The 15,241-nt window shown below is 48.9% G+C and overlaps 1 protein-coding gene across 6 annotated transcripts in view; it reads left to right on the top strand.

Annotated features, from left to right (window-relative positions):
• Positions 1-9,282: 9,282 nt before the first annotated feature.
• Positions 9,283-15,241, top strand: part of LOC102067897 (uncharacterized) — a 108,389-nt gene continuing 102,430 nt past the window's right edge. For 3 of the 6 annotated variants that reach the window (XR_012579481.1, XM_026791084.2, XM_074537221.1), the window contains exon 1: positions 9,283-9,953. Coding sequence is in view for 5 of the 6 variants with exons in the window: in XM_026791084.2 (XP_026646885.1) it covers positions 9,885-9,953 (69 nt within the window). In the remaining variant the exon portion in view is untranslated. The remainder of the gene's footprint in view (positions 9,954-15,241) is intronic. The other 3 variants (XM_005483101.4, XM_005483102.4, XM_074537219.1) reach the window with 2 other exon arrangements.

Consider the following 15,241-nt stretch of genomic DNA (forward strand, 5'->3'; position numbering starts at 1 on the left):
TTTACACTGGGAATTGCCAAGTTATGTACAAGATAGACATGAAACAATCTTAGAGATTCACAGCCTCAGAAGCCTCAAAAAGCGAAGGTAATCTCCAGGCAAACACCTCTAAGCATGGACAAATAGACACTCCAGTTGTGAAAATCAGTGTGAAAATTTTCCCCAAAGGTTTCCAATTATTCACAATAAAATTGCAGTGTCTGAGAAGCTAGAAATTCCCATTATCTGGAAAGGACACTTGGAATGGAGACACTTGAAAGACTGGTCAACCAGCAACATAAACACCCATCTGTCACACTTTTGCCAAGAAATGCTTCCTATGCAGACCAAACTTGATGCCTGTAAGTATACTATATGAATGTAAAATATTCTACATAAATGTATATTTCATAGACAGTATATAAGTATATATAGATAATACATGTCCACACAATGAGATTTTAGGGCAATGTCTGTATCAGTAAATCTGGGGCAGTATACGACTCCATCGTCTAGAAATTAATAGCTGATTCCATTTAATTTATTCTTGCCATGGTTTTGGCCTGTGCCAGTTAACACTTTTCCAGACAATTCCCAGGCACAACTGAGGGAGTTACTGTGGGCCAGGGGCCGTTCCCAACAACCACTTGGATCCAAATGCCTTGCTTGAAGGATAAAAGAGTTTAATGTTATTGGTGCAAGCCATCCTGTGCCAGGGCTCTCGGTGCCAGAGAACAGTCCTGGGCACGTTTAATTTACTGGTATAGACATAGTCTATGAGCCCAGGGGATTAGGCAGGGTTTTAAGGGTTGCATGCCTGGACTTAGGTAGTTGATTTCTCCCAAGATCCATTTTAGGGAACCCTGGGTTTTTTTTGTGGACATGGGCCTTGAGCCTTTAAATCTTCTATCACCTCAGTTGAAAAGCCTTGCCTTCTTGTGTTCATGACCCTTTAGTATTTTCCCTAAATAGCAAAAATCTGCTGGAATATAAAGTAGGTTGTAATTATGCAGTTTTATTATTGCTATCTTCATGACAGTGGCATATAACAATAGTGAGCTCTGTTTAATTAACACTTTTAAAATATTTTTAAGGAGAAAGTCACATAAAACCGAGGATATGAAAATGAAACCATACAAACCAGTAATGTTTCAAAGCCTGGCTAATTTTCATCAGGCTTCATAGAAAATAACTTCCTTTGTCTTCAGGTAAAACCTGGAGATCTTAAGATTACACTTATATTGCTATATGAAATTATGGGGGGACTGATTACATTTTGAAAGGAACACTCCTGCAGGTGTATTCAGTTACTCTGATCCTTGGGGTGCTACATGTCTTGGGAATGATGCTATTAAGTTTTTAGCGTGTACTTGAGCTTTGAGCTTTGCTATGTTCTCTGAAGAACAGCAAGAAAGGCATCTGGCTGACAGTAGCAAACCTGCACTGAAACGCAGGAACAACACTCCTTTGGACAGGATGCTAATTGCAGTGCTCCCAGTCACATACTTTTCCTGACCCATGTGTCTGGTCTAATCATAGCTCTTCCTCCTAACTCTTTGTGTCTGTCACCTCCTTAGCCCGACTCTTACCGTGACCTGAGTTTCATTTCTGTCAATGCAGATGCCGCATTAGTGTCAGGACACACGGCCAGGGCTGAGATCAACGCTGACATAACGAGTGTCCTTTCTGATCTGTGCAGCTCCAGTCCATCTGGTGGGTCTGGTGGGACTGCTGCTCTCCTGTGCACTATGTGACCTGGGTATCCACCCACAGGCTGCGTTGGGACAGCTCTAATATTGAGATGATGGTGCAATGTGGTGACGTTAGCAGCAAGGAAGTGGGCAAAGTATACTGAAATTCCATTTCTCTGTGGGTATGATGAATGTCTGCCATATATAACCAAATCAATCTGGCTCTTCAGAAGTCATCCCTTGGGTTTACAAGGGAGAAAAGAGGAGGGCTGGGAACTGATGAGATGAACATCTGATCCTTTAGATGGGATCTGTCTGTCCTGTATTTCTTGCCATTTGCTATGCATGCCTCCCAGAGATGGAGTCCCACACGCCTGCTACATGCGTGGCTTTGTGGTGTGTGAGCAGGTTTATTCAGGCGATTCTATGCTGTGTATCTGGGCTCATTTCCCATCTAGAGGGCAACCAGAACACATCTGAGTAGATCTGGCTGAGAAAGAGGAGAGTTTTTTCAAAAACAGGCTCCAGAAAATGACTCATTAATACCTCTAGGAATACTGGCTGTGGCGTGGAAACTAAGATGAAGAATTTTTCTCTGCATTGCCTCCTCTGAGTGGAGTCAGGTGTCTGACCAGACTTTGGTGTCCCTTTGAGGGCTAAGAGCCTGGTGTGGGGCTGTAACCTGTGTCAGGCTCTGATGCCTACTTCTCATGCACCCCAATGAAGGGAGGTCATCCTAGGTGGGATTTGGAGGCAGGCGTGATCCTTTCACTCTGACCTTCTGCACCAAGGGGGCTGGCAGAGCCTGGGAGCAGCAATTCTCATTAAGCAGCAACCTGGCTGGCGGTGTGTGAAGACTTGGAGCAGCAGCCTGGCTAGACTGCGTGAGACACCCAGACCTTTGGTTACTGAAGTGCGATTTCCTGCCCGAGCGTGTGCTCGCCGACATCAAGGAGCTCCTTGCTGCTGCTGCGGTACTGCCGCTTGTGCCCTCGGCCCAGCCGGGACAACACGCACGGCCGCAGAGCTGGGGGAGCCCGGTAGCCCTGCATGTCCTGCATGTCCTGCATCGCCTGCATGTCCTACACCCCCTGCATATCCCGCACCCCCTGCATGTCCCGCACCCCCTGCATGTCCCGCATGCCGCGGTTCCCGGCGGAGCGGCCGGGCACGGGGAGCAGGGACGGCGCTGTGTCGCGGTCTGCTGCGCCCCCTGGGGCCGCCCGGCGGCAATGCAGGCACGGAAGGAGTCGGGGACAAGACGCGAGAGGCTTTTCACGAGTGGAAACAAAGAGAAATGAGGGATTGATGGATGATAAGATCTCCATGAAAATATCTCACCCCCCACCCTTTATCAGCCCTTTGTCTTAGCCAGCTCGCCCCACTTTTTTGACCCTTTGTAGTGTTGGCATGACTGCATGCAGAGCTCATGGTTTCTGATGCCAGATCTCATTTCCTCCCTCCCAAGGCTGTTTTCATCCTTGTTTACACAACCTAGAGAGCTGTTTCAAGTGGAATTTCTGGTGAGTTGCTTGCAAATAACTGTCCTTAGCTGTGGGAAAGTGATAAAATTTTAATCATTTGGTCTTGGCCTCTAGAAGAATGGGGAGGAGGTACAGGTGCAATGTGCAATCACAGAGTTTAGAAAGCAAGGAATAAATAGCATGCTTGTGATTTATTCTCATTACAAAATCTTCTAAGGCCCCTCCTTCCTTGGATGGTCTAGCAATCTGGGCTTTTGAGGCAGAGGCTTGTGAAGACAAGTTATCTTTTTCTGTTCCTCACAGTGCAGTTTTATTGGATGCTTGGACCCCTTCTGATTGCTTCTGGCTGGTTTGTGGCCACAAATCCTCCGTCATTTGCAGTTCTGCACTTATTTTAAGGACCATGTATTTTACCTGCCAGCCTTTCTTGGAGGATTCTGCTGTGCTGTCCCTCCAGCAGAGGCCTCAGGCGCTGCTCGTGCTCCTCTCCCAGCCTTCCCTGCCATGCTGAGCTGCTCAGCAGCACAGCTTCACACACACTGACTTCAGCAGACCCAAAAGTGTCTTCCCTGCCCTGCAAGGAGCAGATTGGAGTCCTGACAGTTCTGTGAAATATCACCAGTGCTGGCTGGTGTTTTCTGCTCACCTGATGGCAGTCTGAGAGGTCTGGCCAGGCTCAAAGTGGGGCCCTGTGGCCAGGAGTTGCCTAGGATGGCCCAGCATGGGTGTGGCCGGGCTGTTGTTCTCCTCATGCGTGCATTGTGCCCGCATTAAGGCATCAAGTTCAAACATGCAGGTCCTGAAAATTCTTCCTAGAACTTCTCTTCCTGATGATACTGACCTGGCTCTTTTTTCATTTCCCTTAGAAGCACTGAAGCTGCTCACAAATACACATCTAGATGGGGTGCCCGACTAGAGGAACTGGGAAACCTCTTTGATGTTGAAAGCTGTGTTTTATTTATACACTTGGGATAAGCCCAGAGGCTGTCTGGGCAGCCAGGAAGTTCCAGAAAGGAATTTCCCCCCATCAGACCAGGAACCACAATAATATTTCCCCCCTTCCTCTTCAGAGACTGTGTGTGCTCATTTCCTAGCATTTTTGCTTTAGAAGTTTCTCATTTTTGCAGGACCCTAGGACCTTTTCCTCTGTTGCTGCCCTTCTAAACATTGTAGTTTGAGGTTTCTTCTCTATGGCCTAAAGACCTCGGGTCTGAGGCAGCTGAGGAGCTGGTCAGCTCCTTCTGTGGGGTCAGACTGGGTGTTTCTTTCCTGTTTGGACTGGCTGCTCCTGAATACATGGCAGGGCTCAGAAGCACTGTGTGATCCCAGCTGAGGACTGGTTTTGAGAAGGCATTTGAAAAAGAAGAGATGTGAGTGAGTTGCAGTGACTGTATTTGAGGGAAAGAAGGTCAGGTGAGACAATTCCTCTTCTCCAGGGATTAGAAAGAAGGTATCCAAAGCAGAAATCATTGCTTCTCTTTGCTTGTGTTTCTGAGGAGCCCAGCTGCCCTGTTACCCTGGCGTTTCTGGCTGGCTGAGCTGAGCTGTGAGTGCTGTCCCAGCAGCCTGATACCGAGTGGGTGTCAGGGGGCCCTTCCAGGCCCTTTTGCAGAGGAGCACACGTCTGCAGTACCAGCAGGGGAAGCTCAGTGTAAATGCCTGCTCTCTCAGGCTCTTGTTGTATCAGCCACATGCTGACTTTCCAATTGGCCCAAGCAATTTGCAGGGAAAGAATGGGCAGCAAGGGAATTATAACAGAGATGGGGCTGCCCAGCAGTGCTGTTGATAGGATTGTCTCTTATTATGTATGTCACATGAGCTATGCTGGAACAGTCTCTGTTTCTCTATCAAACATCATCTCTTCAATTTCCTTTTTCCTTCTTTTTTCTTCTATGGCAGTCAAAACCTGCGTATGCCAAAGCATATCCTAGGTACTTCATTGCTCAGATGAGTCTAAAGGATATGTATGTAAAAGAAAACAAACAGCTGTTACCCTCAGGCACCTTTAACCAGCCCTTCTTGATTCTCCCTGAATGTCCAAAGTGTTTGCATGGCAGCAGCTGGCTCAGTTCTGGGACAGTTTGTAGGCTTTAAGATAATGGTGGGCAGTTCTCACCGTTGGTTGCTTACACCTTTAGTGAAGGGCTCCTTCATGTGTGGGATCTGTTTCCCAAGTGCCTGTCCCATCCTCCTGGTATAAAACCACACAGTTGGAGCTTGGAGAGCCCTTGTGTGTGCTGCAGCTTCACCCCTGCAGCAGTGCCATGGGATGTTTGTGCATTGTGTGGTGGGGACTCAGCTTGGTTTGGCCTGTGCTAAGGCAGGCATGGTGCAGGGGCCGCGCCAGAGATGATCCCCTCAGGAGGAGCCTACAGGCTCAGCACTCACACACCAGCAGGAGGAATGCACTGTGGTTCCTGCTGGAAGTGATTGGTGGCTGGCTAGGGACAAGGCTTGGTGCTCTTTGTCTGTTTTGTCAGACATACTATTCTGAGAACGATTCTCATTATTTTTTGTGGATTGTCCTTGTCTTCTGCTTTTATCTATGTACATTGGACTGTGTTTGAATCTGTTGGTGGATGCCCCTGCTCTGGAGCACCATTCAAGATGTGCCTGGCTTTGGGTCCACATCTTCCTCCAAGCAAGCTCCAGGCTCAGCTTTCATTCTGCTCCTGCCCTCCTATTCTCTTTCAGCATTTTCCTTGGCAGATGCTCCTTCCCTGTCTGGCGCTGGCAGTACCCCCAGTGTCTGTCTTGGACCACGCAGCTAGGGTCATAAGCAAGCAGGAACGGATGGGGTTTTTCCAGCTCAGCCTTGTGTCCCTCGGTGTAATGAGGGGAGATCCCCAACAGATGGCACTTGAAGCTTTTCCCTGGCAGGTTTTTCCCTCCAGCCTCGCGATGTGCACATCCGTGGGTGCACGGATGCAGCATGAGCCTGTCACGGCACGGTGTGTGGAAAGAGGAGACCAAAAAGCGGTTCACTGTGTAACAAGGGGCGAGCAAATCCCCAGGTGACTTCAAAGGGTGAAAAAAGCATCTCTTTCCTTTTGAGAAGGCTTGGCCAGGCCTGCCTAATGAGGCTCTCTGCACCCACACACATTCCTGTTCTTGCACCTGGCAGTGTCAGTGGTACACCTTGGGCAGGATAAACTGCAGAAGGCATTAGCTTGTCCTCTGAGCACAGCAGGAAACACAGCCCAGAGGGAATCTGTGCATTAAACTAATCCTCACTGCATTGTCTCATCCCTACTGCCTGTCTCCCCATTGCACTGTTTGGTCAGGATTCCCACAGAGGAATGTCTCCAGGGGAAAGTAAGATGAGGCACAGCAGATATCCAGAGATGTCTTCCCCATGGCAGCAGTGGGCAGGAACACGTGGAAGTGAACCAGCACCCTGCCTCAGCTCACAGTCCCCTGCCCTCTCCCTGTCACCTCAGTGCCATGTGTTCTGCAGGGAAACTTGCCACTTGCCTCCTTTCTGCTCCTGGTCTGGCCAGGAGGAACATAAAGAGCTCTTCAGGAAATGCTGGAGCAGGCATGTGGGTCTACCCTCAATGTTGTGTGATGCATTTTTCATGTTTTTATCATGTGACCAGAGGAAACTTGGACTAGGTTTGAGATTTGAGATTTGGTTTGAACCCAGTAGGCAGATCAAAACTCCAGGGGTGAGAAACCCACAGGAACCAAAAACAGAGCAGAGTGATCACATGAGATGCTCGGGAACAGAAACCACTGAATTTTGCATAGCTCCAGCAGTGTGATCTAGTAACAGGCTAGATTACAGACTGGACACATACAGCTAGGGGCAGGGGGTACCACTTCTATTCTTGAATCTTCCACAGCTTTTCTCAGTGACCTTCAGAAAGTCAAGTAAGCTTCTCTGACTTGGGTTTTTCTTTGGGAATAATACTATGAATTATTCCTGGAAAATATTTTGCTATCCTCAGGTAGAAGTTACTCGGTAGTGTTCTGCAACCTGTATGTGGAGGAGCAACACGTCCAGTCCTCTCAGGAAGCTTTCTTTCCACTATGTGATGCAGCAGTGTGACTTGTCATCTACTGGGAACCCATTCAGCACATTGAGCCTCATCCTCAGGGCACAGATCACCTAAGGGTTGCAGCAGTAGGCTGTAGCTCTGCTTTGTGTGAGGGTTTCTTTTCCTCTGGGGGCCTGCTAAATTGCTTGTTGCTCTTTGCAGCAGTGTGTCACTGTGCCTCACTCAGAGGAGATGCTGGATGCTGTGGATTGATGATTCTGGTCATATGAAATACAAAGCAAGAAAGAAACAGCTGCTCTGCAGGTATTTGCTGAAACACATATAGGTAAAGGTTGCAGAAGCAGGATTTGCAGAATTAGTTTCTCTCAAATTGCAAGTGCCCCAAAAAAGAACTTGTTCATCAGCACTTCATCAGCACTTGATTTGGCTGCTTGCCCTGAAAGGCCTGGCCCTGCAGCAGGTTAGGAGGCCTAACACAACCCCTTCCCAGGCTGGGCTCCCCACTGCTGTCCTGTGGTGTAGTGGGGTGCGGTGAGCTCAGATAGAGCCTGTGATGTTACACTTGGGATGGCAGGTTCTGCTTTTCCCTGTTTTAGGAAGCTTTTTCAGCTTCATCTCTTCTGAAACAAACAGCTGGGCCCTGGCATGTGCCTGCCCCCATGCTTGATCTCTGAATGGGAAAGCAATTATACACAGTAGTTTAAGCTGACTGTGGTTTATGGGTTATATCTTACAGACCATTACAAGGACTGCCAGTGTCTCCAGAGTTGAAATAAGGAATGAATAAAGGCTTAGGGAATTTTGCTTTATATGGAAAAAAAAAAAGGAAAAAATTATTAGAGAGCCTCACTTGTTGGACTTTAGAATATATATTTGTTATGTCCCAGGAACAATTCTTATCTAGCAAAATATAACATTGCATATCTCTATGGAGGATTTCTGGTTTCAGTTAGCATTTTACTCCCTCCTGTTGGATGCAGGATGCCAGACTAGCAATCTGCTCGTCTGCAGTATTCCCTGGGTTTTTTTTAATCCATACAATAAGAAAAGCAGAAGTACCTATAGCAACATGTGGTGGCTTAGAGTCATAAGGTTGGATTGTGATTTCAATTTGGCGTGAACTCAGGGAAAAATAGGTGAAAACAAGTCCATAGTGTGAATGCAGAATGCACAGATCAAGTATGGTTTAACAGCTGAGATAGTTTCCTACTGCAGACATCTTCTAAGAAGGCACTTTCTGAAAAGCAAAAATTTTGCTTGCTGGCTCAGACTCTCTGGTTGTTGTACTCCTTCAAGAAAAAATACTTTGCTAAGTGGAGCTGAACCGAGGCCCTTTCCCCCGCAGCAAAGATGTGCTCTCTCTTTCCCACAGTCAGCACTTTAGGAGTGCTCTTATCTTGTTACAGGCCTGCTGGCTGAGAACTGGGAACCCACAGTTAACCAGCCTGCGCTCCTGGAATCTGTACACAAGCAGAGACCTCTGCAATGCTCCCTGGCTTGTCCCAGGAGGAAGGTTGGGACAAAAGGCTCTGCTGGCCCCCAGGGACTGGGAATGGGCAAAAGGGACCTTTCACCCAGACACGGGGAGTTCATCGCTGGCACGGAGCTGGCAGTGGGTGAAAGCCCTTTGTTGTTACTGCTGCCAAACGTGTGTCGGCGCCTTCCTGTGGGTTCAAAGTGGCCGGGAGCCTATCAGTCAGCCCCTGATAACTTTCCCGACTGTTTTGCCAGGGAGGTGCTGGGGGACTGCCCATGGAAACGGGGCACCTTGCTCGTGCCCGAGGATGGCTGGTGTAGCAGGAGCTGGTGCCGGCCTGGCCCCGCGCCTGCGCTTCTGTGGGGAAGGGCTGTGGTGACTTCCCTGCAGCTGGGGTGGCTCAATGAACTCGAAACCGAAAAACTCGAGAAACTCAAGGGCTCGACTCCCGAGCCCTCCCTATGGATCTGGCTCTGGATCGGAGGGCAGGACAGCCAGGTTGTGGGATCCCTGGACTGAGCGGGCTGCGAGCCAGGATGCGGTAGCGCAGAGCCAGCTACCAGTCCCCCATATCTCGAGCAGCTCGGGGACCCAAGGAACGCCGGCGGCCGGGAAGGGCCGGTGACCCTTTAAGCGGAGTCCCCGCCCCGTCCCGCCCCGTGCCACTCCGTCCCGCCCCGTCGGGCCAATGTGCGCCTCGGCTGCCGCGCCGCTCGGTACTCGGTACAAGTTTCCCGTGGCGGCCGTGCCGGAGGGAGCCCGGGGTGGCGGCTGTGGGCCGCGGTAGCGGCGGGCCGCGATGCCCGATGCCCGCCCGGGGCTGACCGGGCGGCAGCGCTGCCATGAGCGGAGCTCGGCGCCTCGGTCAGGGAGCTCTGCCATCCCGCAGTGAGCGCTCTGCGCCGAGTGTCTCTCGTCCCCTGCAGCACGCTGCCAGCTGGTACCTCCCTCCTTTCTGAAGCGTAACTGAGGAGGGGGTGGAAGGCAGAGGAAGTTTGGTGCTCAGTTTTTTTCTGTAGGCTTTGCAGAGGGATTCCCTGTGCGTGGCAGCGCGGAGGGCTGCAGGACGGGGTGCGGAGGGGCAGGGGCACGGCCGGAGCCGGGGCTGTGCGGAGCCGTGCCCCGCCGTGTACCTGCGGCGCTGGATGCGAGCTCCGCGCAGCTCCGCCGAGCGTAGCGGCAGCGGCGCGGCTGATGCAGATGCGTGCGTGTGTGTGTGCTTAACCCTTTCTTGGCTCCTCGGATTTGTACCATGCTGAAGATCCTCACCAAAAAGCTCAGGAACCAGAGTTTGAACGAAATCCAACCTTTCCAGCTAAAGGTAAGGAAAGCCGGTTTTGTCTCGGTTTTTTTTTGTCCCCTTCAGGTAACTACTGAGAGGGCCTTGAGAAGCTGGAAACTTGCAGTGTTTATTATGCTGGGTCAGTTTCCTCTCAGCCAGTGTGCTCAGGAGGAACTGGCCTAGGCTGTATTCCTGTTACTTAAAGTCCCGTTCCTTTGCACTCAGAGTTACCCTGCACAATTCAGATAATACAGAAAGGTGTATGGAGACAGATGTATCTGTCTGTTGTTTAGAATGTTTTCCTTTTGATTGGGTTCACATTTAACTGTGTAGGCATTTGCCTAGATATCTTTGTACGTGGGCAATCCGTAGCCTCTCAGCCCTTTCCAGGCTAGAACCTCACTGTGCTAGGTACTGTACAAACATGATTTACCTAAAATGCCTTTCAGCTCTTTATTTGTATTTCTCCTTCTTCTGATCCTCAAGGCCAGAATCTGAGCTGAAGTTTGCAGGCTGGATCATTGCTTTGACCCATAGCTTTCCAGATTCTTCTTACATCCGTTTTTAATGTTTAAAATAAAACTGAGGACCACAGATTCAGGATGAGAACTGTCTAAGCCCTTCCTGCCAAATATAAAGAGGAATTTTTGAGCCATATACTGCAGGATAAAAATGGAGCCATGACGAATGCGAAAAAAATACCAAATCCTGATTTGGCAAAATTGTTGTGAACCAAGGGATATCCCCTGAAATCAGCAGAGTTACTCTGGATTGGCATCAATGCTGTGGGAAGTGCAGCACCTGACCCCAAATAAAAGAAGGGATCTGGGAAAAGTAGCAGCCCTCGTTGCCCGAGTTGGGGGCTGGGGATCCGTATACCAGACTCTAGTGGAGTCTTTTGTATGTGTTACACAGAGGCTCGTTGCTGTGTGGCTGCACTTCTGCGCAGCCACTCTGGACAGGCTGATGGCAACTTTGATGAAACATCAGCACTGCTTCTAACAAAGTTTGCCCTACTTCGTCCTCCAGGGATTGCACATTCTGTGGCTCTCAGGGGAGGCAGGGTTAGGTTTTATTTTTGGAAGTAAAGTAAGGGCAATGCTTTAGGTTGTACTGGATTGATTCAGTGCAGAGTATTTACAGAGGCAGTGAGGGTTTTTTTTAACACTGTGTTTCTGGACCTTACAGCTGCAATCTCTTCCTTTAACTTTCTTGTTTGTCTCTTGGAACCTCAGGTTGTGAAACCGTGAGACTCTTTGGAAGGAGCTCTCAGAGGTGGATACAGCCTTCAGGATGCTTGGAGGCATGCGGGAAAATGTGCATGAGTGGGCATCTGCAGCCATTTTGTTCATGTTAGTGCCAAGGTTTTGTGCTGCAGACAGGTGGTCTGCATTTTTGCAGGCTCAGTAGAGGCAGTTCAGCTTGCAGTGTGCCTTGTTTGCAAGGCTGTTGCACAGCCCATCAGAGCTGTCTCTGCAGCGGGGCGTGCTACAATGACTGGTACACATGTGTATGGGCAGAAAGCCAGACGTGCAAACTCTGGGTTTAAATCTGTTTTGTGGGCCTTTGGGGACTGTGTGCAGCTGCCTGGTCTTGGTTGAGCCTTGCAGCAGCGTACTGATTGCTTAATGGAGTGTGCAGTGCTCTGTCATAGGTGTTGGACCAGAGCTCCTTGCAGGTATGGACCCTGGCTAGGTGTCACAGGGGTGAGCAGTGTGGAAGCTTCTGGTGGCTGTGCTGTGCTTCATGGACCCTGTGTCAAGGCCAAGTGTCCTGTACCATTTTGCTCTACTGCCCTCATGATGTGGGGCTGCCAGGCACTGACCAGACTCAGCCTTCTTGGCCTTGGTCTGTGTCTGTGCAGGTCTGTACGCAGTCTGACTTGTATATTAAATGCATTATTTAAAAGGTCCAGTGTGCTGTCATTGAAACCTACTGAAAAGTTAGGTGAGAGCACAGAACCAGGTCTGTAGAGGTCTGTAGCCCTGTAAGTGGAGAATGAGCATCAAGTTTGGATAGAGTAAGAATTGATCTACATTGACCACTCAAACCAAGTGCTTTCTGAGCTTTAATAAGTGTGCTTAGCTGCTCATCTCCTTCATTGCCCACTCACTTTAGCACTTTATGACTTTTTTGGGAAGTTCCCAAATTGAAGGTAAAGCAAGCTGCTGGTGTGCTTCTAGATTACAACTGTACTGAAATTAGCCAAAGTCCCAGGAGACTTTCCTTGGGTAAATTGTCAACTCATTTTTACAAGTGTGGAAGACTTGACCAATCTTGGATTGGCATCCAAGCTTTGGGAATCTTTTCAGGATGAAATTTCTGCCCACTATAAAGGCTTTATTTTTGTATGGTGTGTCTTGAATTGGTTTAGTGTGGCTGTAATAGTTTTCCCCTGCTTGGAGAAGCTGAGAGGATGCCATGGCCTTCTGTAAGTGAAACCAAAAATATGCAGTCTTTGGGTGTTGATGTAATGGACTTCTCTTTTTCCATTCTAAAGCTGGCCTTTAGGCAGTTGGCAGCTAGGGCTCCTCAGGGGACTTTGGCTCAAGATGTGCTGGTGTCTCAGAAAGTGTCCCTCCGTTTCCCTTTCACCAGAAGTCACCATGGTGGGAAGGGTGGGACTGACTGACACTTCACCTGATGTTGGGTTAGCCTGCTCGGCCAGCAGTTTCTGATAAGGGTGGCTGGGCTGTCAAGTGTGATAGTTAGGGTTCAAATTTGAGTGCCTTGCCTTGGAAGACAGCTGACCTTGCTTCACAGAATCCCAGAATGGGTAGGGTTGGAAGGGATCATCTGTTCCAGGCTCCCTGCTCAAGCAGGGTCATGCTAGAGCATGTGGCACAGGATTGTGTCCAGGGAGCTCTTGAATAACTCCAGGGAGGAAAACTCCACAACCTCTCTGGACTTGGTTGCCCACACAGTAAAGATGTTCTTCCTCATGTTCAGGTGGGACTTCCTGTGCATCCGTCTGTTCCTGCCTGTTGCCCCTTGTCCTATTGCTCAGCACCACTGAGAAGAGCCTGGTTCCGCCTTCTTGACACCCCCTCTTTAGGTGTTTATATACATTGGTGAGATTCTCTCTATTGCCTCTGTTTGAAACTGACCAGGCCCAGCTCCCTCAGCCTTCCCTGGTAAGAGAGATGTTCCAGTCCCTTAATAATCATTGTTACCCTCCACTGGACCCACTCAGGAGCCCCACGTCCCTCTTGTACTGAGGAGCCCAGCACTGGACACAGCACTCCAGATGTGCCTCACCAGGGCTGAGCAGAGAGGCAGGATCACCTTGACCTGCTGGCAGTGCTCTTCCTAATGCACCCCAGGATACCAGTGGTCTCCTTGGCCATAGGACACGCTGCTGGCTCATGGATGGCTTATTGTTCAGCAGGACCCTCAGGTCCTTCTCCACAGAGCTCCTTTCCAGCACCTGAGCTTGTGCAGGTCCATGTGATTATTCTTCCGCAGGTGCAGGACTCTACATTTACCTTTGTTGAATTTCAGAAGATTCCTCTGTGCCCATCTCTCCAACCTGTCCTTTTGAAGGGCTGCACAGCCCTCTGGGGTATCAGCCATTCTTCCAAAATTTGTGACATCAGTGAAGTTGATGAGGAGGCATCTGCCCCTTCATCCAAGTCATTGATGAATGAGTAAAACAATAATGGGCCCAGTATGGTACCTTTGGGGATACCACTAATGACAGGCCTTCATCCAGACTGTTGGGCACTGATTATGACCATCAGCCAGTTCTCAATCCATCTCACTGTCCACTCATTCAGTCCATGCTTCCTGAGTTTGCCCTAGAGGATGATGTGAGAGACAGTGTTGAAAGTCTTGCTGAAGTCAGTGTAGACAATATTCACTGCTCTCCCTTTGTCCAGCTAGGCAGTTGTTTCATTTTAGAAGGCAATTGAGTGTATCAGGCATGACATTGGTAAATTCATGTTGACTACTCCTTGTCATCCATGTGGATAGACGTGGCCTCCAGAATGAGATATTCCATCACATTTCTAGGGATTGAGGTGAGGAAGACTGGCTGGTAGTTCCCTGGCTCCTAATTCTTGCCTTTTTTGAAGACTGGGATAACATTTGCTTTTTTCCAGTTCTCAGACACCTGTTTCTGATTGCCACAACCTTCCACAGATGATCTTGAATGGCCTAGCCATGGTATTTGCCAGCTTTCTCAACATTTGTGGAAGCATCTCATCAGAGCCTGTGGAGTTGTGCCTGTCAAGTTTCCTGAGGTGTCTTTCCATTGGATACTTGTGCCCCTGTAGCAGGGCCAGCATGTCCACTCCCGAGCTCATAGCACAGCATGTTAGCTTAAGAGCTTCAGCTCTTCAACCTTCAGCTTCTGTGGCTCAGTCCAGGAAAGGAGAGGGCATTGTGCCTTGGTCTTTGGTCTACCACTTGCTTCAATGGTCTGGTGTTACTGGCTAGATATTAGGCCAGATTCAGGAACCTTTTGGGCTGCTTTTGAGCCAGAAGTAGATATGACTTCAAAGGTTAGGGATTATCTTTGATAACTGCTGGCAACTAAGTCTGTTCCAGAGCACTCGAGACAGAAAGAAAAAAGTGGGATCAGGGGAGTGTCCCATATGGTAGTGGAGTGCTTCAAAACCAGGAAAGTGAGAGGGGCCTGTAACTCAATGCCTGATTTTAATTTTTTTTGTGCTGGTTGTCCAGTATTACAGTCTGGTATAGTTTTTTATTATTTTCTTTCCTAGTTTTAGACTTGTAGCCCTGAGAAGCACTTCCTGAACTGTTAAGTCAGGCTGATCAAGGAGCTTTTAAAATGCATATCTTGGGCTTGCATGTGGGTTTGTGATGGAGTGCTGATATTGAGCCCTTGAAGTGTTCTCTAACCAACTCCCTCAGCTTTCTGTAAATCAAATGTCTTCTTCATCCCCACAATTTGGAGTAGGGGATTCTCACACAAATGTGTTTCTTCCAAGTTTCTCTTTAACTCTTGGAGCCTTACTATTTATGTAGTGGCTCAAGTGTGGGTGTCTGTTTTCTGAGCTTTGCTTGCAAGCAAGCTCCTTCGGGCAGGGAGCATCTGGCTGGAACAAGTCTGTGCATTGCCAGTCAAACTAAGCCCTTAATTAGTGGCCCTAGGTGTTATCAGAATGAAACAGTTGGATTGTGGTGTGTTAAAAAATTAACTGGCTGGAACATGCAGCTAAAGAAGACTGAGCACTTTAAAGGTGGCAATTTCATTCCAGCTTGCTGTTGACACAAACAACTTTGGAGGTGACACAACTGATGTTCTAATCAACAAAAGCTGTTAAATTACTTATGTACTTGGCATATTCACTTTGGTCTTGGGC

This window comes from Zonotrichia albicollis, chromosome 3 (genome assembly GCF_047830755.1).
Source record: "Zonotrichia albicollis isolate bZonAlb1 chromosome 3, bZonAlb1.hap1, whole genome shotgun sequence".
NCBI lineage: Eukaryota > Metazoa > Chordata > Aves > Passeriformes > Passerellidae > Zonotrichia > Zonotrichia albicollis.